The following is a 26,777-nucleotide window of genomic DNA, read 5'->3' on the forward strand; positions in this document are numbered from 1 at the left end:
AATGCATTTATTTCAGCAGTTCTTGTTCTGCTCAATATAAATCTGATCCCAGCAGCTGGTGCTGTTTTTTTTACTTTAAATGTTTATAACTATCTCTTAAAGTCAGTGTACCAATATAAGAACAGCTCCGGTAAACTCAGACTGTTGAAGAAACAAGTCCTTTGTTCCCATGAACAGGAAGTCGGAGCTTTTTAAATAAAAACCTGTCGCAGCAGCATGTCTGATTACCGGGTCTAACAGTTGGTGTTAGTGGTGGAAAAGCAGCTAGAGTTGGCCGTTTCTGTCTCAAAAAGACTAATTTAGCATCGACAGCGAGCTCTTTACTCCACTGCAAACAGAAGGTTTAGGCCATTTTCTCTTGATGGTTCAGGGGATACAGTTAAAGGTTAAAGGTGACATATTCTGGAAAAAGAAACGGACTGAAAGGAGGAGGTTTAAACCATTTTTTCCCCTGATCATCATGGGAAATGTGAGATCACTGCTGGATAAAATGGACGAGCTTGGAGCCCTGATGCAGGAACAGCTGTAACAGCTCTCTGCTCTGCTTTAAAAATATCCGGGCAGACAGAGACAGCAGACAGAGCGGTAACAGGAAAGGAGGATGATCACAGAGCTGGTTAACAACAGATGCTGTACACTGCAAATTATTTGGTTCTTACCAAGAAAAAAAACTTACATTTAGAAGGGCTAGATATTTTTTCTTGTTTTAAGAATTAATTTCTTATTTTAAGTCTTCAACTTAACAGTATAATCTTATATCAAGCAAAACTTCGTCTCAAACAGGCAGGGAATCATAAAATGAGACAATTAACACTTAAAATAAGATGTATCACGTTTCTCCTCCAAAGTTTCATCAAAATAAATCTTGTTTTAAGATTCAATAACAAACTCAACATGCTTGATTCAAGAGTCACACAGAAAATATCTGAAAACGACTTTATACCTTGGATTTTAAGCATATGACAAATGTTTGTTCACAAAACTGCCTTTGTTAAATCTAGAAAAAAGACTCCTACAATCTTAATTTAAGAAATCTTGCCAAGTCAAATTATCTTGCTGCATGTGCAGATTTTTTTTCACTTGTTTTGAGTACCTTTTCCCTTAGTTTTAGTGTTTTTTATCTTGTTTGAAGACCCCTATTTTTTGCAGTGTAATCCTGGACACTGAGAAGGAGCGTCTCTGCAGCCCAGATGTTGAGCTGCTGGCTGTGAGCTTCTGTTCATGTTGTCTGCTGAGAGTGTTCACCTGAGTTACCTGCTGAATCAGATAAAACCAGGAAAAAAAGTCTGATTTTGGGCCAGTTTTACCTGCAGTGTGAACCTAACCAAGCAGCCATTGGACTAAAGGTCACCAGGGCACACACCCTCACACACTCCCAGGATTAGTTTATAATCCCAAATGAACCTAACGTATGTTTTTGGACTGTGGGGGGGAAGCCACACACACACAGGGAGATGCTGATAATACTTTGGTTTGTAAATGTATTCATTCAGACTTTATGCTTCGTTAGGTTTTCGATATAAAAGAAGCTGAAGTGGAGACAAATCGGCTGTTTTTGCGCCTCATTAAATCAGAAAAGAAAGGGCTCAGGACCTGTTCTCATGTGAGAACCTGTGGGGCAGGTGTGTCACTCTCTGACATTTACAACCTGAACCTGGATCTTACATGTTCAAACCTGCTGAGGCTCTAACTGCAGAAAGCCACCATTCAGGTAAATGTCCTCATCAACAAGTGTTTTGGAAAAAATACCCCTCCAAAAATAAGTAAAAAAAACAACAAATAAAAGACTTTTTGCTTGAAATAAGAAAAAAAATCTGCCAATGGAACTAGTGAAAATCGGCTTGTCCAGATTTCTTGAAATAAAATGTGATATTTAGGACTTTTGAGTTAAAAGTTATCTTGAAATTAGCTTAAAAACCTCTTCAAATGTCAAAAAAGAAAGCTTGTTTCATATGATATGTGACTCAAAACAAATTTGTTTTCAAGACTTTTTCATTTAACAAGATATTCCAGATGTATTGTCTTCCAACAAGTCCCTATATCTGGCTGAAATGGTGCTTGTTAGGCAGTTGAGTCTGATATTAAGTGTAATGAGATATTTTGACTAGAAACGAGACAAATATACTGGGTAAGACTTGGATTTTTTCCAGTGCAAACTCTGAGATGATAATATTTCTCGTGCTGTTTCCTGTCCGTGCTCATATTTCCCCTCAGCCTTTCTGTAAAGCACGCAGGCTGGTTACAGACACATGTTTATCTGATTTGGCTTGCTGTAAACTGTTACCTGGGAGGATAAAGACGGGAGTTCAGCCACAAATATTCCAGCAGAAGTCATCATGCATGCTGTATTCAAGGTCCCTCAGAAAGATCTGAATCGGGGAATTCCTTATACCTTAGTTTTTCACATCAACCACCGTAAATTCCAAACAGTGCCTGTAACACCGATGGTTTTAATTTAAATATCTATCAGTAATGCTTTTTTTTTTTCGAACAGTGCCTGTAACACGGCTGGTAAAAAAAAAAAAAAATCTTGTTCAGCCAGATTGATCGCCTTTAATTTGTTTTCCATATTGAGGGTGAGTACAAATAACTGATTTACAATAATTTAGTAGTGTAAGTGTGTTTGATTTATCTGCAATTTTATTGGACCAGAACCTTCAGTATACCTTCAGTATACCTGACGATTTACACGTTTATCTACCATTGAAGCCAAACAGTAACAGTGCACAATGTTCTTTGTTTAATTGCTGATGTTAAGCAGTGGTTGGCCCAAACCTTTCTCCATTTAAATTATGACAGAACTGAATTCATTGTGTTCGGGGACACTGTGACGGCTGGCTTTGGCACCTCGTCTTCAAAGCTCAGTTCAACCGTCAGAAATCTGGAAGTGACCTTTGACCTTTGATCTGAGGTCGGACAAACAAATGAACAACATCGTCAGGACTAGTTTTTTCCAGCTGCGTCTCCTGGCCAAAGTTAAAATGTTTCTAAGTCCTCATGACCTTGAGAAAGCCGTCCATGCCCTGATAAGTTGAAGGTCAGACTGTTTTAATGCTCTTTATGTGGGCGTCTCCCAGTCTTCTCTCAGCCGCCTTCAGCTGGTGCAGAACGCTGCTGCCCGTCTTTAACCAACACCAACAGACGTGTGCACATCACTCCTGTTCTTAACTCCCTCCATCGGCTTCCTGTCCTTTAGAGAACTGATTTTAAACTTTTAATGTGTGTTTTTAAAGCTCTTAACGGCCTCGCCCCGTCGTATTTATCTGAGCTTTTAACAGTCCTGGTAGAGCTCTGAGGTCAGCAGATCAGTTTCTGCTGGAAGTGCCCAGGTCAGAATACAAACCCTGGGGTGAGCGAGCCTTTTCCCAAAGCTGCCCCCAGGCTCTGGAATAAGCTCCCCGTCCAGCTGCGTCTTATTTCTGACCTGGGCCTCTTCAGATCCAGGTTAAAAACCTGCTTATTTAGGATGGCTTTAATACCCAGTAGCAGAGATGACACTTTTATTCTTATTTTATCTTATTTGATTTTGTTGTATTTTATTGCTTTCACTGTTCTTTTATTGTTTTTACTTCTTCTTCTCTTTATTTATTACCTGCTATAAAGCACTTTGGTACACCGTAAGGATCGTCTGTAAAGGGCTGTAGAAATAAAGCACATTTACATTCAGCGGCCACTTCATCAGGTTCACCTGCTCAATCAGCCAATCGGATGGCATTCAGGCACGTGGAGGTGGCCAATCTCCCGAGCGGCACCTGAAGGCAGCCCGGGGTAGAAAAGGAGTGAGCTGATGAAGGCGTGTGATCCTCCAACCTGAGCCGAGTCATGGCGGGCAGAGGGCTGTCGGACGAGGCTGCGTCGGGTGCCTGCTCAGAGGGACACGCCATCACTCAGGTGACCCTGATTTTTCAGATCTCACACTTTCACATGTTGCAGTTTCTGTCACAGAAGGTCAGGAGTGGGTTTCTGTGGGGGGGTGAAATGCAGTCGAACCTGTTGCTGGCACCTGCAGACAGGTAGCTTACATACCTTGACGTTTATCTCAGGATGTACGTTGAGATGTAGAGACATGTCTGAGTTCAGGCGAAAAACAAATGAGACAGGAAGGGAAAAAGTTTTAACCTGACACTGATTGTTCTGGCTCCAGGTGACTCACAGAGTTACAGATACCTCCTTTTTTTTTAGGAAACTGACCCTTTAAAAGGCAAAAATACACATAATTTAGTTTCTGATCACAAATGTTAGAGATAAAAGGGGCAACACGTAAAAAACATATTGATTCTGTTGTTTTTTAAAGTCCCGTTTAATGCAGAAACCCACCATTCAGGGAAATGTCCTCAACACATATGGAACAAAATGCCCCTCCAAAAATAAGTAAAAAAACAACAAATAAAAGACGTTTTTGCTTGAAATAAGCAAAAAAATCTGCCAATGGAACTAGTGAAAATCGGCTTGTCAAGATTTCTTGAAATAAGATGTGATATTTGGGACTTTCGAGTGAAAAGTGATCTTGAAATTAGCTTAAAAACCTCTTCAAATGAAAAAAAAAAGCTTGTTTCATATGATATGTGACTCAAAACAATTTGTTTTAGATGTATTGTCTTCAAACAAGTCCCTATATCTGGCTGAAATGGTGCTTGTTAGGCAGTTGTGTCTGATATTAAGTGTTGTTCTTGCTCCAGGTGTCTCACAGAGTTACAGATACCTCCTTTTTTTTTTAGGAAACTGACCCTTTAAAAGGCAAAAATACACATAATTTAGTTTCTGATCACAAATGTTAGAGATAAAAGTGGCAACATGTAAAAAACATATTGATTCTGTTGTTTTTTAAAGTCCCGTACAACTGTGACAACATACCTAAAAACGGAATAATTATAATTGGTTTGTCATGTAAAGAACCCTCATGGCCTTTATATAAGCTGGAGTCTCCAACCGATGTGTAAGACTACCGGTTTATAATTTACACTTGAGTTAGGGTTGGACTTATGACGCTGAGAGGGAGATATGTTTGGCCCTATGCAGGAGCTTTGGCATTCTTCCACACATCGTTGCAGCCTTCGTCTGTTTTAATCTTAACATTGAGTTCTTTTTCCCATAAGCTTTTCAGGAAATACGTGTTTGTGGTATAACCCTTAAGGATGTTATAGAATAAGCTGATAGACCTGCCAGATTTCGTCCCTCTACATGTGAAATATTTTGACACTCAAGGACTGTGGCATCTTTTGTGACGAAGTTTCTTACTCGCAAATATCGAAAGAAATCCTGTTCTCACACTCCTTAACACATGGAAAGAGAGACAAAAGACAAGTAATAATAATAAAAAAATTAAAATAAATTAAAATAAACAAATAAATAAATAAGCAGAAATAAAACAAGCAAAAATAGCAATCTGACTCTCCTTTGAACCTTTCGTTGGTCTTGCAGGACTTCATGATGCAGCAGACCATGCTGAGGGTCAAAGAACCGGCTCGATCTCTGGACTTCTACACTCGAGTTCTGGGCATGACGTAAGTCTTCGTTCTGACCCAAACTTCCGGACGTCTGATTGGCTTTAAACCGGGAGAAATGTCCTCCTCTGTGGTTTCCAGGCTGCTGCAGAAAATAGACCTCCCTTCCATGCGCTTCACCCTCTACCTGCTGGGCTACGAGAACAAGTCGGACATCCCGGCCGACATCAAGGAGAGGACGGCGTGGACGTTCTCCTGCCGAGCCACCGTAGAGCTCGTACAGTACGAGTCAAAAGCACAACATAACACACCGATTACACCCCGCAAAGATATAAACTTTTCTTTAAAGGGACAGTTTGCCTCTTCTGACATGAAGCTGTGTAACATCCCATATCAGCAGCATCATTTCTGAACATCTTCTTACCCCCTGCTGCGTCCTGTGAGCAGAGTTCCAGCCTCGTTTTGGTGTTGATGAAGGTAGTCCGGCTAGTTGGCTGGGGTTTAAAAAATAAAGCGTCTTGCTTCTCAAAACAATATGCGTTCAACAGAGTAATACATTTGCATCACAAAATGGTTCTCCAGGAAAAAGCCAGACCTCACAATCTCTTGGCCCTATTTTCTCTCCCTTCGTATCACTGCCTGCTGCCGCCTGCCGACAGCCGCGCCTGTTACGGTGTTTGCTGCTCGGTCTGCACAGCAGGTAAAGGAAAGGAAAGGAAAGGAAAGGAAAGGAAAGGAAAGGAAAGGAAAGGAAAGGAAAGGAAGGGAAAGGAGAGGAAACAAAAAGGAAAGGAAAGGAGAGGAAACAAAAAGGAAAGGAAAGGAGAGGAAACAAAAAGGAAAGGAAAGGAAAGGAAAGGAAAGGAGAGGAAACAAAAAGGAAAGGAAAGGAAAGGAAAGGAAAGGAAAGGAAAGGAAAGGAAAGGAAAGGAAAGGAAAGGAAAGGAAAGGAAAGGAAAGGAAAGGAAGGGAAAGGAGAGGAAACAAAAAGGAAAGGAAAGGAGAGGAAACAAAAAGGAAAGGAAAGGAGAGGAAACAAAAAGGAAAGGAAAGGAAAGGAAAGGAAAGGAGAGGAAACAAAAAGGAAAGGAAAGGAAAGGAAAGGAAAGGAAAGGAAAGGAAAGGAAAGGAAAGGAAAGGAAAGGAAAGGAAAGGAAAGGAAAGGAAAGGAAAGGAAAGGAAAGGAAGGGAAAGGAGAGGAAACAAAAAGGAAAGGAAAGGAGAGGAAACAAAAAGGAAAGGAAAGGAAAGGAAAGGAAAGGAAAGGAAAGGAAAGGAAAGGAAAGGAAAGGAAAGGAAAGGAAAGGAAAGGAAAGGAAGGGAAAGGAAAGGAAGGGAAAGGAAAGGAAAGGAAAGGAAAGAGAAGGAAAGGAAAGGAAAGGAAAGGAAAGGAAAGGAGAGGAAACAAAAAGGAAAGGAAAGGAGAGGAAACAAAAAGGAAAGGAAAGGAAAGAGAAGGAAAGGAAACAAACAAACAAAAGGAAAGGAAAGGAAAGGAAAGGAAAGGAAAGGAAAGGAAAGGAAAGGAAAGGAAAGGAAAGGAAAGGAAAGGGAAGGAAAGGAAAGGAAAGAGAAGGAAAGGAAACAAACAAACAAAAGGAAAGGAAAGGAAAGGAAAGGAAAGGAAAGGAAAGGAAAGGAAAGGAAAGGAAAGGAAAGGAAAGGAAAGGAAAGGAAAGGAAAGGAAAGGAAGGGAAAGAAAAGGAAAGGAAGGGAAAGGAAAGGAAAGGAAAGGAAAGGAAAGGAAAGGAAAGGAAAGGAAAGAGAAGGAAAGAGAAGGAAAGGAAAGGAAAGAGAAGGAAAGGAAACAAACAAACAAAAGGAAACGAAACGAAACGAAAGGAAAGGAAAGGAAAGGAAAGGAAAGAGAAGGAAAGGAAAGGAAAGGAAATTAAAGGAAAGGAAAGGAAATTAAAGGAAAGGAAAGGAAAGGAAAGGAAAGGAAAGGAAAGGAAAGGAAAGGAAATTAAAGGAAAGGAAAGGAAAGGAAAGAGAAGGAAAGGAAACAAACAAACAAAAGGAAAGGAAAGGAAAGCCGCCTGCTGACAGCCGCGCCTGTTACGGTGTTTGCTGCACGGTCTGCACAGCAGGCAGTGATACGAAGGGAGAGAAAATAGGGCCAAGACATTGTGAGCTCTGACTTTTTCCTGGAGAACCATTTTGTGATGCAAATGTATTACTCTGTTGAACGCATATTGTTTTGAGAAGCAAAACGCTTTATTTTTTAAACCCCAGCCAACTAGCCGGACTACCTTCATCAACGCCAAAACGAGGCTGGAACTCTGCTCACAGGACGCAGCAGGGGGTAAGAAGATGTTCAGAAATGATGTTGCTGATATGGGATGTTACACAGCTTCATGTCAGAAGAGGCGAACTGTCCCTTTAAAGAGGCGAACTGTCCCTTTAACCATGTGTGTGAATACTGTGCTGTTGGGTTTAGTTCAGAGCCAGAGCTGTCTGAGGGTTAAACTTTAGAATTGCCGCTGATGAATTGTCTTTTAATTTAGTGAAATCAGTAGATTAATGGTTAAGTTTCCTTTTTTTTATTTAGCTTTATGAAGAGTTCTGAACATTCTGCTGCATCCTGTTGTCATTTTAACTTAGATTATTTCTCTGTTTGTCAGTAACTGGGGCTCAGAGCTGACGGAAACGCTGTCCTATCACAACGGGAACAATGATCCACAAGGATTTGGTAAGAAGTTTCATAAAGTTCACAAAGGACACAAAATAAATAGATTTTCCAGGATTTCCGTGTAATGTTTGTCCGACAGATAAAAACAGATGATTTTAGGGCCTCTCTTTGCTTGGTGATGGGTTATTTTCTTGTGGTCTGTGGGTTTAAATTCTGTCTGATCTTCTTTAAGGCCACATTGGCATCGCTGTTCCTGATCTTCATGCAGCCTGCAAATTATTTGAAGAGCAAGGAGTGAGATTTGTCCAGAAACCAGACTCAGGTGGGTCCCGAAAAGGCCAAACATATATACCACATATATTTGAACAAAACTGAATGTTTACGAGGGACTAAATAATCTGAAATAGATACAAAATAGATAAATAATTAAGTTTATTTGATGATGGATGCTACTGACATGAAATAAAAAAATAATTTATGGAAAAATATTTTAATAGAAAGTTAAATAATTAAATTGAAAAATTAATGCAGTTTAAAATCAAAGCAGAAAAAAATCTTTCTTTCAGATGTTATAAATTTATTTTTTAAATAAATTAATTATTTATGTTTATTATTATAAGATTAATTTATTTGGCCATTTCAGCCAACTCTGCTTACAGTAAAATAATTTCATCTCAGAGAAAATACCTGTTGGTCAAATATAAGATTAGTTATTGTTCTCGATAAATGAAAAACACGTTTTAATGAGTTCATATTCGAGCTTCTAACCAAAGATCAGCAGTGATTTTTCAATGTTTTTCTTCATATTTAAATAAATATATATTTTCCTTTAGCTTCACAGCATCTGCAGTTACATTTTACTTCCTGCAGGGGGCAGCAAATACAACGCAGAGTGATGATTTTAATTCACAGGCGTTGCTTTATCAGTGATGAGCTCGGGTCTTGTTCTCAGTCCTCAGCTCAGAGTTTAGCCTTTAGATCTTTGGTATTATAACAGTTTTTATATACAGTTTTATCTGTGCAATCCTATTGAAAATATACATTCACAGCTCACCTTTGTGTTGGAAAAGTGGTTGCTACCCTTCCTAAAGAGATAGAACTGCTGTGAATTTGAAAAACATTTGGGAAATGTAGGTTTTGAACAAAGATGTGTCGGACTGACAAATTCCTGTTCTCTGGTCACAGGTAACCTGAAGGATCTGACCTTCATCCAGGACCCCGACGGCTACTGGATTGAGATTTTGAGCCCAAACAACATGGTCTCTTTACTGTCACCTTAAAGCAGAGACACTCAGGGGAAATCATCAGGATACAGATTCTGTTTATTCTTGATATTTTGTTTTTCTTGTTATGTTGTTCAGCTAAAATTAAAATTTCCTGCAGCTTTTTGTGGCTACTGTCAAATATATTTGGTGATGTTTCACCAGAGTTGGAGTCTCACCAATCAGTTGATATACTGAAAACATCTTTAATCAGTTTAATAAAGGTGACATGTTGTATAAAACTCCTTCTTCCTGTTCCTGGGAGCATATATCAGGGCGTCTGAGGTGTAAAACTCCTTCTTCCTGTTCCTGGGAGCATATATCAGGGCGTCTGAGGTGTAAAACTCCTTCTTCCTGTTCCTGGGAGCATATATCAGGGCGTCTGAGGTGTAAAACTCCTTCTTCCTGTTCCTGGGAGCATATATCAGGGCGTCTGAAGTGTATAAACTCCTTCTTCCTGTTCCTGGGAGCATATATCAGGGCGTCTGAGGTGTAAAACTCCTTCTTCCTGTTCCTGGGAGCATATATCAGGGCGTCTGAGGTGTAAAACTCCTTCTTCCTGTTCCTGGGAGCATATATCAGGGCGTCTGAGGTGTAAAACTCCTTCTTTCTGTTCCTGGGAGCATATATCAGGGCGTCTGAAGTGTATAAACTCCTTCTTCCTGTTCCTGGGAGCATATATCAGGGCGTCTGAGGTGTAAAACTCCTTCTTCCTGTTCCTGGGAGCATATATCAGGGCGTCTGAGGTGTAAAACTCCTTCTTCCTGTTCCTGGGAGCATATATCAGGGCGTCTGAGGTGTATAAACTCCTTCTTCCTGTTCCTGGGAGCATATATCAGGGCGTCTGAGGTGTAAAACTCCTTCTTCCTGTTCCTGGGAGCATATATCAGGGCGTCTGAGGTGTAAAACTCCTTCTTCCTGTTCCTGGGAGCATATATCAGGGCGTCTGAGGTGTAAAACTCCTTCTTCCTGTTCCTGGGAGCATATATCAGGGCGTCTGAGGTGTAAAACTCCTTCTTCCTGTTCCTGGGAGCATATATCAGGGCGTCTGAGGTGTATAAACTCCTTCTTCCTGTTCCTGGGAGCATATATCAGGGCGTCTGAAGTGTAAAACTCCTTCTTCCTGTTCCTGGGAGCATATATCAGGGCGTCTGAAGTGTATAAACTCCTTCTTCCTGTTCCTGGGAGCATATATCAGGGCGTCTGAGGTGTAAAACTCCTTCTTCCTGTTCCTGGGAGCATATATCAGGGCGTCTGAGGTGTAAAACTCCTTCTTCCTGTTCCTGGGAGCATATATCAGGGCGTCTGAGGTGTAAAACTCCTTCTTCCTGTTCCTGGGAGCATTTATCAGGGCATCTGAGTTCACCAGCAGGTGTAAAACTCCCCAAAAAACACAACCCTGGTATTTATTTAGTTTAAACAGTGGTGTCGTAGAAAAGTGAGTTTTAACCAGTTTAACCAACTCATCCCATCCCTCAGAACATCTTCATCATATTCCTCCCAGTAACTGTCAGAAGAATTTTTGCTGAAAATACCACAAACAAACATGTGTTCAAAAGAAATCTTGTCAAATATATGGAATTTATTATCAGACTTTGGTTCATCACGTTTTTGTTTTAGTGTTTCAGGCTAATTTTAAACAACAAGCCTGGTGTTAGTCCACATCTATGCTACCGTACGATCAACGCGTCTCACTCCGACTTCAAACCAGAGTTTCCAGGAAGACACGAGCACAAAGGAAGTGATTTTCAGTGTCTTCACACACCAACTTCATTGTGTTTGGAACTTATAAATTAAACTTTGATGCCAACAACACACAAAAAGTTAGGATGGAGGCAAAGAAAGACAGAAAGGTTTATAGAAACTACAGTAACAGCGTTCTGGAAGCTGCTCCAACCTGCAGGTTACCTGCTGACAGGTGAGGGTGTCAGGATTGGATCCACCAAAGGTTTAGTCTTCAAATCATCCCGAATATTAACAAGCTGCCTGGGTATGGAAGACTGAAGCTGCCATAATCCAAAATAAATTACAAAAACATATTTAAATTTGTGGATATGGTGATAAATGCGACTAAAATGAAAACAACTCAATTCATGCAACAATAATCATACAGAATGTGGAAAAAAAAATCTGATTTTCTGCTTTAATTTTCAAATGAATTAATTTAAGACCACGCCCCTAATTTGCATAATGAAGCAGAACTATAAAAAGAGAACATGGAAATAATTACATCTATAGATAAAATAAGTTAAAAAAAACTGAATCTAAAAACGTTTGGTGACATAAATCAATCATTTGGAGGGAATAAATGTAAAGGAATAAACAAAGGGAGAACAAATTAACACAGAAATTAAATACATTCCAATTTAAAAGATAAATATTAACATTTCTTTCACTTTCTCTTCAATTCTTTTTGCATAAATTATTTTTAAATGTCATTTTAGAAGCTTTTATCATCACATATTTTTTAAATTTTAATCCATTTCAGACCGTTTTACACACTTTTTAATGATCTTCAGGTCACTCAGATTCACCTGCTGCCTTCCACACAGTCGATCATGTTGGTCTTAAAGGGACAGTGTCCTGGAAAACTCCTCCTCAGCCCCAATTGGTTCTGGTGTACCTCAGGGGTCCATTTTGGGGCCCAATTGTTTTTTTTATATACGACAAATTTTGGGATAAATATTACCCTTTGATGTTATGTTGATGGCTTGATTGGATACAGCCTATTTTTAACCGTCTACAGACTGATGAACACATGAACAATCGAACCTCGTGCTTCTCATCGTTTCCACAAAGATCTGGAAAAACGTGTCCGTGCCTTCATCACCTCACCTGTCAGGTAACAGAAAGTATGATCACCAGGGCTGGGCGAGTTAACTCGTTATTATCGCGTTAACTTGTTAATTATTTAACGCCAATAAATATTTTATCACGCATTAACGCATGTTTTATTATTTATTTTATTATTGTAAAAGTCTGTTGCTTACAGGCTTTTATTCTGTAAAAGTCTGTTGCTGTCTGCTGTGGAACAGGAAAAGAAAGTAATCGGTGGATCCACCAAACATGGAGAAGGGTACGGAACTTTTACTCGGCCATTTTCATTTTAAAGTTCTTCCAGACGGCGGAGTCGACAGAACCAAAGTCATCTGTAAACACTGCCAAGTTGAATTGTCTTCTCAGCGTAGTAGTTCCAGTCTAAAATATCACTTAAAGGCAAAACACACAACTGATAGCAGCAAGTCATTCAAGGAAACAGACAGTGGAGCGAGGCTTCTACATAAAAACTACAGAAAGATGCTGATGTTAAAAGTGTGTTTGCACAACAAATGTTATGGCACTTTCATTCATATGGCAGCACATTTAAAATAAAACTAAATGCTAAAAGCTATACACTACTTTTGGATTCATTTTTGGATTCTGCGTACAAATGCGATTAATCGTGATTAATCAGGGAAATCATGAGATTAATTAGATTAAACATTTTAATCGCTGCCCACCCCTAATGATCACATGACTCCAGTTTAGCAGGTTTACACTGGCTGTCTGTTTTTGTATTGATTTTAAGATTACTTTACTTACTGTTAAAAGTTTTAAATGGAATGACACCAAGAATAAGCTTCACTCTGCAAAGTCTTTTAAATCCTGTCTGAAAACTCACTTTTTTACTTCTTTTTATTTTGAGTTCAGTTTGAATCCCCTCAGGTCTTTATGCTGCCTTGTTTTTTTTATGTTTTCTTCTTGTTTGTAAAGCATTTTTGTCAATCTATACGCATAAAATTTACATTTACATATTTTTGTGTTTATTTTGGATGATGGCAGCTTCGGGGCTCCATACAGAAGTGTTTTCCAGGCTGTTAATCTGTCGGTTTGCCATCAAATCAGAGGTCAGAAAGCTCCGACCTCGGTTCCCCACGGCCGGTAGGGTTTGCTGCTGCTGCTCTGAGGGGTCTGGGAGGTGGAGGAGGTGGAGGAGATGGAGGAGGAGGGAGGACTGGAGGCGGCAGCGGCGGAGGTGAAGGAGGCGGGGGGGAGGACGGGGAAGCCTCCGTGGAAGGCGATGGGAAAGGACGACGACAGGGAGAGGAGAGAGGCGGAGAGAGGGGTGGGCGTGCAGGGAAGCATGAGAGAAGAAGAAGAAGAAGATGGAGGCGAGGAGGAGGAGGTGGAGTCTGCGTGGGAGAAAAAGGTGGAGACGACGTTCTGCTGTGACATCTCCACCAGCCTCTGGGGGGCGCCACCTCCTCCTCCAGCATCCGGGGAAACAGGAAGTCTGCCGAGTCCGTAGGGAAGAGGACGCAGCGCGGCCACGGCGGCGGCCCAGTGCTGGGGGTGGAAGGGGCGGGGCAACGGGTGGTGCTGCTGGTGCTGGTGGGACACGGCGGTCAGGGCGGCGGCGTCACGCTGCGAGGCGCAGCAGCTGAGGTGGGACAGGAGGCGGGACCGCAGGGGGTCGCCGGAGTCCAGGCCCTCCATGGCGCTCAGGTAGCGGGAAACCTCCGTCAGGCACTCCCTGAAACCCAGAGACAGGAAGTCCAGAGCCAGCGCGTGGGCGTCCAGGTAACCTGCGGGCGGGAGGAGACGCGGGTCAGTGCAACAACCGTCCGTACGAGTGATTTAAGAGAAGGTATGGAAGGTTTTCTGTGCCATCAGAGTTTGAATATGAATTTCTAATATTGAATTTTTACAGCATCAAAATCAGACTTTGAATTTGAAAAATCAACAGTTTAAAAAAAATCAATTTCTAAAAAGAAAAATCTGTGGAAAAAAATTCAACTTCAAGAAAACTTCTTTGAGTTTTTTATGAGTTTTCTGGAGTTTTCTTTGAGTTTTCTTTGAGTTTTCTGGAGTTTTCTTTGAGTTTTCTGAAGTTTTCTTTGAGTTTTCTTTGAGTTTTCTGAAGTTTTCTTTGAGTTTTCTTTGAGTTTTCTGAAGTTTTCTTTGAGTTTTCTTTGAGTTTTCTTTGAGTTTTCTGGAGTTTTCTTTGAGTTTTCTTTGAGTTTTCTGAAGTTTTCTTTGAGTTTTCTGGAGGAAGCTGATGGAGCAGGATGGGAACATCAGCCTTTACTGAGTGTTGCTGCTTCAGATTCTACGTTTGTTTCCTGAACACAGTGAAGCTGCTCAGTGAAGGTTCACAGTTAGGATTGTACTTCTTGTTGTATTCTAGCCTTTCAGTGTTGGGATCAGTGGTCGTGTTGTGCCGTGTTACCTTTCCCTCCGGTGGCCTGCAGCATCTTCAGGTGGTCCACGGTCATCTGGAGGATTTCTGCCTTCTCCAGCTTAGCTGAACCCTGAAGAACCCAACCGAGCAGGAGAGCAGTTAGACTTCACACCAATGAATTACATCTGGTCATAGCTTTCATTTCATTCTGAGTATCTGTTAGTGATCTGTTATTCTCACTGTGCACACACAACAGATCTCTGAGCGATCCTTCGATGAATCAGCTAAAGATGCTGATTTAATGTTGGGATTTAAATCAGATTTCACCATCACTGACATGTTATTCCTAAATCATTCCACTTATTCACATTTATCTACTGAAATACCATCTTATATATGTTCATACAGTCTGTTGTTGCTTATTTATATTTCATTTGTCAGATTTAATGAGTTAAAAATCAAACTATTTTCACTATAAGTCAGCGCTGGAATCCAGGTTGTTATTAGATCCTGATTTAGAGGCTTTTGGTTTCAGTAACGACACCGTTTTAGTTTAAAATAAAACGATTTCAGTTAAAAAGCAGCTTTGCAGAAACATCCATCTGCCTCTTATCTAAGGTCAGAACCTCCGGAGCTCCTCCCCCTGGATGGTGGAGCCCCTCCCCTTATATATAAGCCCCGCCCCCTCTGAAGGAAACTCATTTCAGCCGCTCGTATCCACGACCTCCTTCTTTGGGTCTCTACCCAGATCAGGTGAGGGTTGGAGCAAAGATGGAGCTCTGATCCGTCTGTCCATCTCTGACTCCAACTCACCATCACTGAGAACCAGATCCAAAGATACTGAAGCTCCTCCCCCTGAGGCAGAGACTCCTCCCCCTGAGGCAGAGGCTCCTCCCCCTGAGGCAGAGGCTCCTCCCCCTGAGGCTGAAGCTCCTCCCCCTGAGGCAGAGACTCATCCCGACCCGGAGGTTCAGAACCGCGGCCTCATATCTGGAGGAGCTGACTTTCATCCCGGCCGCTTCACACTCAGCTGTGAGCTGAAGGTCATGAAGGAGCCAACAGAACCACAGATGGAACCCTGAGGTTCCCAAACCAGACTCCCCCCTCACAAACAGGATCGGTGACGAGGGGAACCAGAACCACTTTGGACCAAAAACACAGACCCTAAAGATTTCTCACATGACCAACGAGGCACCAACAGGTGAACGCGGTAATTAACCAATCAGGACGTCTGAATAACCAATCAGAGGCGAGCAGACTTCACCTGCTTCTCAAACGCCGTCGGGACGAGTCTGCGGAGCTCCGACAGACTGCTGTTGATTCTGTCTCTGCGGCGCTTCTCAATAATCTGAAACAAAAGCAGAAAACAATAAATACAATAAATAAGGGCCGGGCAACGATTAAAATGTTTAATCTAATTAATCACATGATTTCCCTGATTAATCGCGATTAATCGCATTTGTACGCACAATCCAAAAATGAATCCAAAAGTAGCGTATAGCTTTTAGCATTTAGCTTTATTTTAAATGTGCTGCCATATGAATGAAAGCGCCATAACATTTGTTGTGCAAACCCATAGTGGGCTGAGCAGCCGCCCCATGTTCAGAGGCTATAGTCCGCGCTGCAGCTGGCCCCGGTTCCAGTCCCGCATCAGACGGCCCTGTGCTGCGTGTTGTTCCCCCTCTCTCTGCTCCCTGCTTCCTGTCTCTCTGAACTTTAGCCCAAAAAAATTGTATTTTTAAAAAAAATATATATAATAAAACCTGTGTTAATGCGCTTATAAAATATTTATCGGCGTTAAATAATCAACGAGTTAACTCGTTAACTCTCCCAGCCCTAAAATAAAGCTGTAAATATTGTGAATGAACTCTTTATTTTTCACCGGGCATAGAAACATACCCCTCTGCGTTTCTTCCTCGCCATCACCTGCGTGGTCGTGGTCGGGGATCCGCATCTTATGAAGGACGCCTTCATGCGTCTGCAGAGTAAATTAACCGTTTAATGAACACGTTGGACAGCAAATATGATCCTGAACTACATATTTCAGCTGCTTTTTGTTTGTTTCAGATATAAAAACACACAAGAAGATCAGAAATTATGGTGAATTTTTACTGATTAAACACCATAAAAGGGCTCCACATTTAGCATAAAACACAAGATAAATACTGGATTCTTTACTTTATCATCTTATCGATAGTTAAAACCTTTAGTTTAGATTAATAATTTCCTCTCATAAGTTTGCTTGTGATTGAATTTCAAATGCCTCCAACCTCTGGACATGTCCTGTAAACTTTAAATCCACCTAAATCCAGTCACAACTGAGAAATCACCATAAAAATGCAAAGAAAGGAGACTTTTGTAGGATTTGTATCCATAATTTTGAGTTGCAATCTTTCTTTATTTCAGTAAAACTAACATAAAAAGTAAAAACAGACCATATGCATCATATTTACTTCACTTTTAAAGCTGATTGGACTTCACATGAACTTGTTTTTTTGGCATAAAAGTTCAAAAATGCAACTTATTTGGTCTAAAATGAGAAGCTTTTCAGCTTTATTTGTCTTAAACGATAGTTAACTAAATCATTTTAAAGTTTAAATGACTTTGAGTCCAAAGTAAGACGATTAAATATGTGACACTGAGCATTGAGAGACAATTATCTGGCATTTTAGGGAAGTTTAAAAGATTAATCCTCAGCTTAATCAATAAGAAAAAACATTTAAATGGGTGTAGCCACTTTTTAGGCAACTTTTACACCTTAAATCTGATGTTTTACTGGAAATCTTTACTAACAAAACACGAAATTAGATCAATTAAAATATTATCAATAGAGATGTATTTAATAATTTGCATTTAAAGCTCTTTATCAGAATATTTGATGATTTAAAAAGATGAAACTGTGTTTAAAACTCACTCTGAATAAATATTCTCACTTCCCACATCAATGGTCTCCTCCACGTCGCTCTCCTCCGAGCTGCTGTCCTCACACGGCCGCTTCATGGCGCATGAACGCCGGGCAGAGCTGGCTGTCTGTCCCCTGGAGAGGCGCGGAGGTCCCGGACAAAACAAGCCCAAAATGAAGCGTCACAGGCCGCGACAGGAGAGTTTCAGGGATCCCCCAGAGAAACCAGAGTAAAACCGACCAGCTATTTAGAATATTCTGTTAAAACAATCTCAGAGTTGCTTAGTTTTAAGATATTTTCCAAAGTTTCTCCTTTTTGCAGAAATGTGAAATGAATGTTTTAAAGTTTCCTGATATAATCAAAGAATAAAACGATCAACAGGCTGCAGATCTTTCCATGTATAACCGATAAAAAGTCTTTAAAACCTTGAGAAAAACTCAATAAACTCTCTCCGCGGCTGTTCCAGCGGTGCGCGGCCGCTAAATGATCCGGGACAGGTGCCTGCGTGCGGGCTGCAGGCTGCGCTGGAGGCCGGTGTCTCCCCCTCTCCTCCTCCTCCTCCTTTTTCTTCTCCTCCTTCTCTGCTGCTGCAGCTTTCCCACGGAGCCTGGGAGCCACGCACGCACACACACGCACAAACCATGCGCCCGCCCATGCGCGGGGCGCTCACACACAAACGTGCCCTGGAGATCTGCGCGGCCCGACCGGGCTGCTGCTCCTCTGATAATACCGACTGTCTGGTTCAGGGTGTGCGCGCGCGCGCGCGCGCGACAGAGGAGCGCATGGGAACGAGGCCACTTCTGACAGTCCAAAATATGTTGTTATATAAGGCAACAGGTTTCAGAGGCTGCAGCTGGCCGGAGCTTTCTGCTCCGCCATGTTGGCATTTTATCATCAGTTTTATTATTATTATTATTATTATTATTATTATTATTATTATTATTATTGTTGTTGTTTTGGGTTTGTTTTGGTCATCCGTCCTCTTCTTTTGTCTTTTCTTGGTCTTATGCTGCAATATGTACAATACAGTCATACAATAACCAGATTGCACTGTAACTTTTTACTTTTTTACTTTTTACTTTACCTTTTACTATTTTTATTCTCTTGTATATTATTTAGATATCTTTTTATATTTTTTGTGTATCCAAAGCCAAGAGCTCCTGAAGTAAATTTCATTATGCCTGCATAGTGACAATAAAAGATTCTTGATTCTTGATCTCTTTGTGCTAAATTTCTGTCATTTTTCTGTCATTTTATCTCATTAATGTAGTTTTCTGCTTGTATTCTGTCTGATTTGACCCGTTTTCTTTTCATTTTCAGTCACTGTTGTGTCACTTGTTGTCTCATGTCTCCTTGTGGTTGTAAAGTTTTTCCAGTAACTCGACCATCATGCCATCCGATGCCCGAAAACACGCCAAATGACTAGGAAAAAAAGCCAGAAATGTCACATGTTACATGTCTGAAAAGGTCCGATACGCGCATGTGTGTGTGTGTGTGTGTGTGTGTGTGTGTGTGTGTGTGTGTCAGAGTTTCCCACAGTTCCCGGCCGACTTCAATGAAACCCAATCATCGTGTGACCGAGGCCAGACACACACACACACACACACACACACACACACACACACACAGGAGCGTCTGTCTTTTCACACCTGCTAATCTTTAGGAACACAAAAGGATTTAACAGCAATTATAATGTACCGACCCGCCCACACACATGTGTTTGTACCTGTCTTTGTGAGGACCACTAATGACATCATATATTCTGCTTCCCGATCCTGGACTCATATCTTACCCCTGAAAGCTTCAGAACCGCACCTCCACCCGCCTCCACCCGCCCGTTCACGGGCTCCTTCTTCCAGTCGATGACTTCAGATAAACCTGTCAGCACCCTCTCATTGGCCCGGCTCACCAGAATATATCCAGACTCTTCATCTCAGATTATTGCTGTAACGCAGCAGAGAGCCCCCGCACACGTTAAAGCCGGACCTGGAGCATTTTGCTCCTCTAAACACTCAATGATCGGTTTCTGGAGCATGATGGAGACCTGGAGGAGGTTTCAAGCCATCGGATGCGTTAAAAACAGGATTTAACCTGACATATAAATCTTGTAATAAACCCAAACTGCCACAAAAAAAGTGGGATCTACTTTAGAAACGTCCAATTAATCCCAATGAATTAACTTCCAAATGAGTCAAATTCATACAGAGCCAATTATAAAGGCTACCTAAGGAAACCAACAGGTTGCAGTGAAACTTCTCTCTGATCCGATCCCCCGTCCTGAGCTGCACGAGGTGACTGTGGGAGGAAAAACTCCCTTTGAACAGGAAGAAACCTCCATCAGAACCAGAACCAGGAAGGGCGGCCATCTGCCTGGACCAGTTTCAGCCAAAATTCAGCAAATAAAGGACGAATGATGATGGAGAGGGGCCTGATAACTGAAGGCTCTGCCTCCCAAACTGGCAGCTGGTTCCTCAGAGAGGGGCCTGATAACTGAAGGCTCTGCCTCCCAAACTGGCAGCTGGTTCCTCAGAGAGGGGCCTGATAACTGAAGGCTCTGCCTCCCAAACTGGCAGCTGGTTCCACAGAGAGGGGCCTGATAACTGAAGGCTCTGCCTCCCAAACTGGCAGCTGGTTCCTCAGAGAGGGGCCTGATAACTGAAGGCTCTGCCTCCCAAACTGGCAGCTGGTTCCACAGAGAGGGGCCTGATAACTGAAGGCTCTGCCTCCCAAACTGGCAGCTGGTTCTAAAGAGAGGGGCCTGATAACTGAAGGCTCTGCCTCCCAAACTGGCAGCTGGTTCCTCAGAGAGGGGCCTGATAACTGAAGGCTCTGCCTCCCAAACTGGCAGCTGGTTCCTCAGAGAGGGGCCTGATAACTGAAGGCTCTGCCTCCCAAACTGGCAGCTGGTTCCACAGAGAGGGGCCTGATAACTGAAGGCTCTGCCTCCCAAACTGGCAGCTGGTTCCACAGAGAGGGGCCTGATAACTGAAGGCTCTGCCTCCCAAACTGGCAGCTGGTTCCACAGAGAGGGACCTGATAACTGAAGGCTCTGCCTCCCAAACTGGCAGCTGGTTCCACAGAGAGGGGCCTGATAACTGAAGGCTCTGCCTCCCAAACTGGCAGCTGGTTCCTCAGAGAAGAGCCTGATAACTGAAGGCTCTGCCTCCCAAACTGGCAGCTGGTTCCACAGAGAGGGACCTGATAACTGAAGGCTCTGCCTCCCAAACTGGCAGCTGGTTCCACAGAGAGGGGCCTGATAACTGAAGGCTCTGCCTCCCAAACTGGCAGCTGGTTCCTCAGAGAAGAGCCTGATAACTGAAGGCTCTGCCTCCCAAACTGGCAGCTGGTTCCACAGAGAGGGGCCTGATAACTGAAGGCTCTGCCTCCCAAACTGGCAGCTGGTTCCACAGAGAGGGGCCTGATAACTGAAGGCTCTGCCTCCGAAACTGGCAGCTGGTTCCACAGAGAGGGGCCTGATAACTGAAGGCTCTGCCTCCCAAACTGGCAGCTGGTCCCACAGAGAGGGGCCTGATAACTGAAGGCTCTGCCTCCCAAACTGGCAGCTGGTCCCACAGAGAGGGGCCTGATAACTGAAGGCTCTGATGATTTTGTCCTTTTCTCCGCTCTTTAAACTCTGAGGCAGCCAGCACGACGAGCTGTTGAATTCAGGAAAATGTGAAAACTCAACAAACTATAGAATAATGGATGTTTGAGCGAATGCTTAAACGAGACATTTCCAGCTTTATGCTTGAAACTGTTTGAAAGGCCACAAATCTGGCTCTGACATCTTATTGTTGGTCTGCGTGTTGATGGTATCGCAGGTTTATTGGGGTCGGGGGTCACGGAGGACAAGCAGGGCCATCCTATGGCAGGAAGCAGCGAGTGTCGAGGGAGGGATATCTGTGCGTGGAGGCTAATATCTCAGGGAACGCCTCGTCGCGAGTCGGAAATCCTTCTGGAACAAGAAAATATGACTGAGCGGAGTGTGTGTGCTGGTGTTTACGGGCGGTGTGTGTGTGCAGAGAATGGCAGGAAGCGGGGTATTATTCTCAGTTTGACGGTGCTCGCCACCCGTCCGTCGGTACGACGCCTCAGACCTCACACCACTTCACCTCCCCCATTTCCACAGGACGTGCACACTCACACACACGTGCACTCACCGACACAGCTTCACCAGCACAAGTGAAGAAAATCCCAAATTTAAGATTTCATGTGAAGGATTTTGCTGTAAAAATGTATTTTTAATCATAATTACAACTGATATCATCATTTTTAAGACAGCTTGTTTATTTCCACAGATGCTCTTTGCTGAAGTTACCAAAAAAACAAAGAAGAATGGAAAAAGAAAGCAAAGGAATCACTTTTTAATTGGCTGCACAGACTGCTGAGGTTTCAGATTCCCTTAAGGTGTGAAGCAGAGCAGCAGAGGTTAAAACCAACCGATCAACGAAAAACAGAGCAGACGGCACAATAAAACCTTCAAAAAACAGCATGAAGCGTCTAAATAAACACTAATAGACCTAAAGCCATGACAGAAAAACCCCACAAGACTAAAACACACCACAAAAAAGACAAAAAACACCACAAAAAAGACAAAAAACACCACAAAAAAGACAAAAAACACAGCAAAAAGACAAAAAGAAAACAAATAGGAGACAAAAAAACATCAGAGTAAAAATACACAAAAAGAGACAGAAAACACAATAAGGAGAAAAACAACCACCACATGAAGACAAAAAACACACGAAAAAGATAAAAAAAATATGATAAAGAGTAAAAAAAAAAATATGATAAAGAGTAAAAAAACATGATGAACAGTAAAAAAAACTATGATAAAGAGTAAAAAAACATGATAAACAGTAAAAAAACATGATAAAGAGTAAAAAAAACATGATAAAGAGTAAAAAAAAACTATGATAAAGAGTAAAAAAACATGATAAACAGTAAAAAAACATGATAAAGAGTAAAAAAAACATGATAAAGAGTAAAAAAAAACATGATAAAGAGTAAAAAAAACATGATAAAGAGTAAAAAAAACATGATAAAGAGTAAAAAAACATGATAAAGAGTAAAAAAACATGATAAAGAGTAAAAAAAACATGATAAAGAGTAAAAAAAAACATGATAAAGAGTAAAAAAAACATGATAAAGAGTAAAAAAACATGATAAAGAGTAAAAAAAACATGATAAAGAGTAAAAAAAAACATGATAAAGAGTAAAAAAAACATGATAAAGAGTAAAAAAACATGATAAAGAGTAAAAAAAACTATGATAAAGAGTAAAAAAAACTATGATAAAGAGTAAAAAAAACTATGATAAAGAGTAAAAAAAACTATGATAAAGAGTAAAAAAAACATGATAAACAGTAAAAAAAAACATGATAAAGAGGGAAAAAAACATGATAAAGAGTAAAAAAACTATGATAAAGAGTAAAAAAACATGATAAACAGTAAAAAAAACATGATAAAGAGTAAAAAAAACATGATAAAGAGTAAAAAAAACATGATAAAGAGTAAAAAAACATGATAAAGAGTAAAAAAAACTATGATAAAGAGTAAAAAAACTATGATAAAGAGTAAAAAAAACATGATAAAGAGTAAAAAAAACATGATAAAGAGTAAAAAAAACTATGATAAAGAGTAAAAAAAACTATGATAAAGAGTAAAAAAAACATGATGAAGAGTAAAAAAAACATGATGAAGAGTAAAAAAAACATGATAAAGAGTAAAAAAAACATGAAAAAGAGGAAAAAAAACATGATAAAGAGTAAAAAAAACATGAAAAAGAGGAAAAAAAACATGATAAAGAGTAAAAAAAACATGAAAAAGAGGAAAAAAAACATGATAAAGAGTAAAAAAAACATGATAAAGAGTAAAAAAAACATGATAAAGAGTAAAAAAAAACATGATAAAGAGTAAAAAAACATGATAAACAGTAAAAAAACATGATAAAGAGTAAAAAAAACATGATAAAGAGTAAAAAAAAACATGATAAAGAGTAAAAAAAACATGATAAAGAGTAAAAAAAACATGATAAAGAGTAAAAAAACATGATAAAGAGTAAAAAAACATGATAAAGAGTAAAAAAAACATGATAAAGAGTAAAAAAAAACATGATAAAGAGTAAAAAAAACATGATAAAGAGTAAAAAAACATGATAAAGAGTAAAAAAAACATGATAAAGAGTAAAAAAAACATGATAAAGAGTAAAAAAAACATGATAAAGAGTAAAAAAACATGATAAAGAGTAAAAAAACATGATAAAGAGTAAAAAAAACATGATAAAGAGTAAAAAAAAACATGATAAAGAGTAAAAAAAACATGATAAAGAGTAAAAAAACATGATAAAGAGTAAAAAAAACATGATAAAGAGTAAAAAAACATGATAAAGAGTAAAAAAAACTATGATAAAGAGTAAAAAAAACTATGATAAAGAGTAAAAAAAACTATGATAAAGAGTAAAAAAAACTATGATAAAGAGTAAAAAAAACATGATAAACAGTAAAAAAAAACATGATAAAGAGGGAAAAAAACATGATAAAGAGTAAAAAAACTATGATAAAGAGTAAAAAAACATGATAAACAGTAAAAAAAACATGATAAAGAGTAAAAAAAACATGATAAAGAGTAAAAAAAACATGATAAAGAGTAAAAAAACATGATAAAGAGTAAAAAAAACTATGATAAAGAGTAAAAAAAACTATGATAAAGAGTAAAAAAAACTATGATAAAGAGTAAAAAAAACATGATGAAGAGTAAAAAAAACATGATGAAGAGTAAAAAAAACATGATAAAGAGTAAAAAAAACATGAAAAAGAGGAAAAAAAACATGATAAAGAGTAAAAAAAACATGAAAAAGAGGAAAAAAAACATGATAAAGAGTAAAAAAACACCATAAAGAGACATGAAATGACTTGCACTCGTTACGTTAAATGAAAACAAAGAGATAAAATCTAAGCACACATCTGAATCCTGGCTTTAAAAAAAGCAGCAAATATACTGTGAACAGGATCCAAGAGATCTGTTTGATAGCTAATTTATTGATTTACTTTTAAATGTCTTTATGAAGACAGGTTTTCTGTTTCCTCGGCCTCTCTGGACCCCCCCCCCCCCCAGCAGCATTAGACCTATTGAATGCATTTCTAATAAAACCTGTCGGTACCCAGAGAGTCTTCCCGGTGTTTGCTGGCACCTGTTCAGGAGGTCAGCGTGTTTGTGGGAGCAGAGCTGCAGAGGAATTTATTACGGCCTTTAATGCACTCCCACAGACTGCATGATTGTCTGTTGTTGGACGATATAATACTCTATTGTTGCCATGAAGGAAACCTGCGGACACTCCTCTGGGAGCCTCCAGCATGCAGGTGCAGCACTACTCCGCTTCCTTCCTGTCACCTGACCTGCTGCTTCCCATCAGGATACGGATTTCAGATTTATCTACGTAAATAACTGCTTTAATTCCCCTTTATGTCCCTGGTGCATCCACACTGAGAGAGTCTGAGAGAGACGGTGGTTATCAACCCGTTGACTCAGTTCAACACTCACTTGACCTCTGACCTGTGGTCCACCTCCTCTTTAAATAAAGGTTAAGTTGTCTTATCCAGAGCAGGTATGAAACACTGTCAGCTGTCTGAGCAGAAGGGTTCAAAAGAGACTGATTCAGTCAGAAATAACTTAATATAAATATTAAATATTTCTAATAACTTTGTTTTACAAGACAAACATACATGTTTTTTGTTATTTTGTTTTTTTTAAACATATGTTTATTGCACATTTTGTTAATTTACAAACGGTGAACAACATAGAACAAGAAGGTACATACAAGAAAAACAAGCAACGATAATAATAGCAATAAAAATTATTAAAATGAAATTAATAAATAAATAACTGGAAGGAGAAAAAAATAAAAACAATAAAAAATAATAAAAAATAAAAAAAGACGTTTTTAAAAAACATACGTTTTAACTAGGGCTGGGCGAGTTAACTCGTTATTATCGCGTTAACGCATTAATTATTTAACACCGATAAATATTTTATCGCACATTAACGCAGTGTTTGTTTTTTTTTATTTTGTAAAAGTCTGCTGCTCACAGGCTTTTATTTTGTAAAAGTCTGTTGCTCACAGGCTTTTATTTTGTAAAAGTCTGTTGCTCACAGGCTCTTATTTTGTAAAAGTCTGTTGCTCACAGGCTTTTATTTTGTAAAAGTCTGTTGCTCACAGGCTCTTATTTTGTAAAAGTCTGCTGCTCACAGGCTTTTATTTTGTAAAAGTCTGCTGCTGTCTGCTGTGGAACAGGAAGAGAAAGTAATCGGCGGATCCACCAAACATGGAGAAGGGTACGGAACTTTTACTAACTTTTACTTTCATTAAGTTCACATTTGAAAAAAAACTAAATGCTAAAAGCTATACGCTAAATTTGGATTCTGCGTACAAATGTGATTAATCAGGGAAATCATGTGATTAATTAGATTAAACATTTTAATCGTTGCCCAGCCCTAGTTTATCAGTTCCACCAATCTTTCTTCCGAGTGGCGAGAGTGGGAATCCAACCACCAACCTTCCGGTTATTGGACGACCGACTCTAACCAGGGCCGTAACCAGGATTTTTCAAATACCGAGGTCAAATATTGCGATAAATCTTATTTGACAAAAAAAACATCCTAATATGGTGACTTTTTAAAATACAGTTTGGAAACGTGAATAAACAGAGGTAAATCACAAGGAGATGAATATGTAGGTGAACAAGTTTATTATAACAATTTGTGAGAACAAAAGTAGATTATTTGAGTGAGTCAGTAAGAATGAATGTGAGTGACTGAGAGTGAGAGTGAGAGAGAATGAATGTGAGTGAGTGAGTGAGAATGAATGAGAGTGAGTGAGAATGAATGTGAGTGAGTGTGTGAGTGAGAATGAATGAGAGTGAGTGTGTGAGTGAGTGAGAATGAATGTGAGTCAGTGAGTCAGTGAGTGAGTGAGAATGAATGTGAGTCAGTGAGTGAGTGAGAATGAATGTGAGTGAGTGAGAATGAATGAGAGTGAGTGTGTGAGTGAGAATGAATGAGAGTGAGTGAGAATGAATGAGAGTGAGTGTGTGAGTGAGTGAGAATGAATGAGAGTCAGTGAGTGAGTGAGAATGAATGAGAGTGAGTGTGTGAGTGAGAATGAATGTGAGTGAGTCAGTGAGTGAGTGAGAATGAATGTGAGTGAGTGAGTGAGTGAGTGAGAATGAATGTGAGTGAGTGAGTGAGAATGAATGTGAGTGAGTGAGAATGAATGTGAGTGAGTGAGTGAGTGAGTGACTGAGTGAGTGAGTGAGAATGAATGTGAGTGAGTGAGAATGAATGTGAGTGAGTGAGAATGAATGTGAGTGAGTCAGTG

At 40.0% G+C, this 26,777-nt stretch overlaps 2 protein-coding genes across 2 annotated transcripts; one reads left to right on the forward strand and one right to left on the reverse strand.

Annotated features, from left to right (window-relative positions):
- Positions 1–3,755: 3,755 nt before the first annotated feature.
- LOC142375053 (lactoylglutathione lyase-like) lies at positions 3,756–9,461 on the forward strand. The gene is made up of 6 exons (XM_075458974.1): positions 3,756–3,891; positions 5,422–5,504; positions 5,586–5,726; positions 8,069–8,136; positions 8,309–8,398; positions 9,262–9,461. The coding sequence occupies exons 1-6, from the start codon at positions 3,823–3,825 to the stop codon at positions 9,354–9,356; spliced, it is 546 nt and encodes a 181-aa protein (XP_075315089.1). The 5' UTR covers positions 3,756–3,822; the 3' UTR covers positions 9,357–9,461.
- Positions 9,462–13,124: 3,663 nt separating this feature from the next.
- On the reverse strand, positions 13,125–18,002 carry hey2 (hes-related family bHLH transcription factor with YRPW motif 2). The gene is made up of 6 exons (XM_075459398.1): positions 17,828–18,002; positions 17,414–17,536; positions 16,399–16,477; positions 15,764–15,847; positions 14,548–14,629; positions 13,125–13,903 (listed from the first exon to the last, which is right to left on the reverse strand). Exons 2-6 carry the CDS (start codon positions 17,497–17,499, stop codon positions 13,227–13,229), a joined length of 1,008 nt encoding a protein of 335 aa, XP_075315513.1. The 5' UTR covers positions 17,500–17,536; positions 17,828–18,002; the 3' UTR covers positions 13,125–13,226.
- Between the last annotated feature and the right edge of the window lie 8,775 nt (positions 18,003–26,777).

This window comes from Odontesthes bonariensis, chromosome 24 (assembly GCF_027942865.1).
Source record: "Odontesthes bonariensis isolate fOdoBon6 chromosome 24, fOdoBon6.hap1, whole genome shotgun sequence".
NCBI classification, from domain to species: Eukaryota; Metazoa; Chordata; class Actinopteri; order Atheriniformes; family Atherinopsidae; genus Odontesthes; species Odontesthes bonariensis.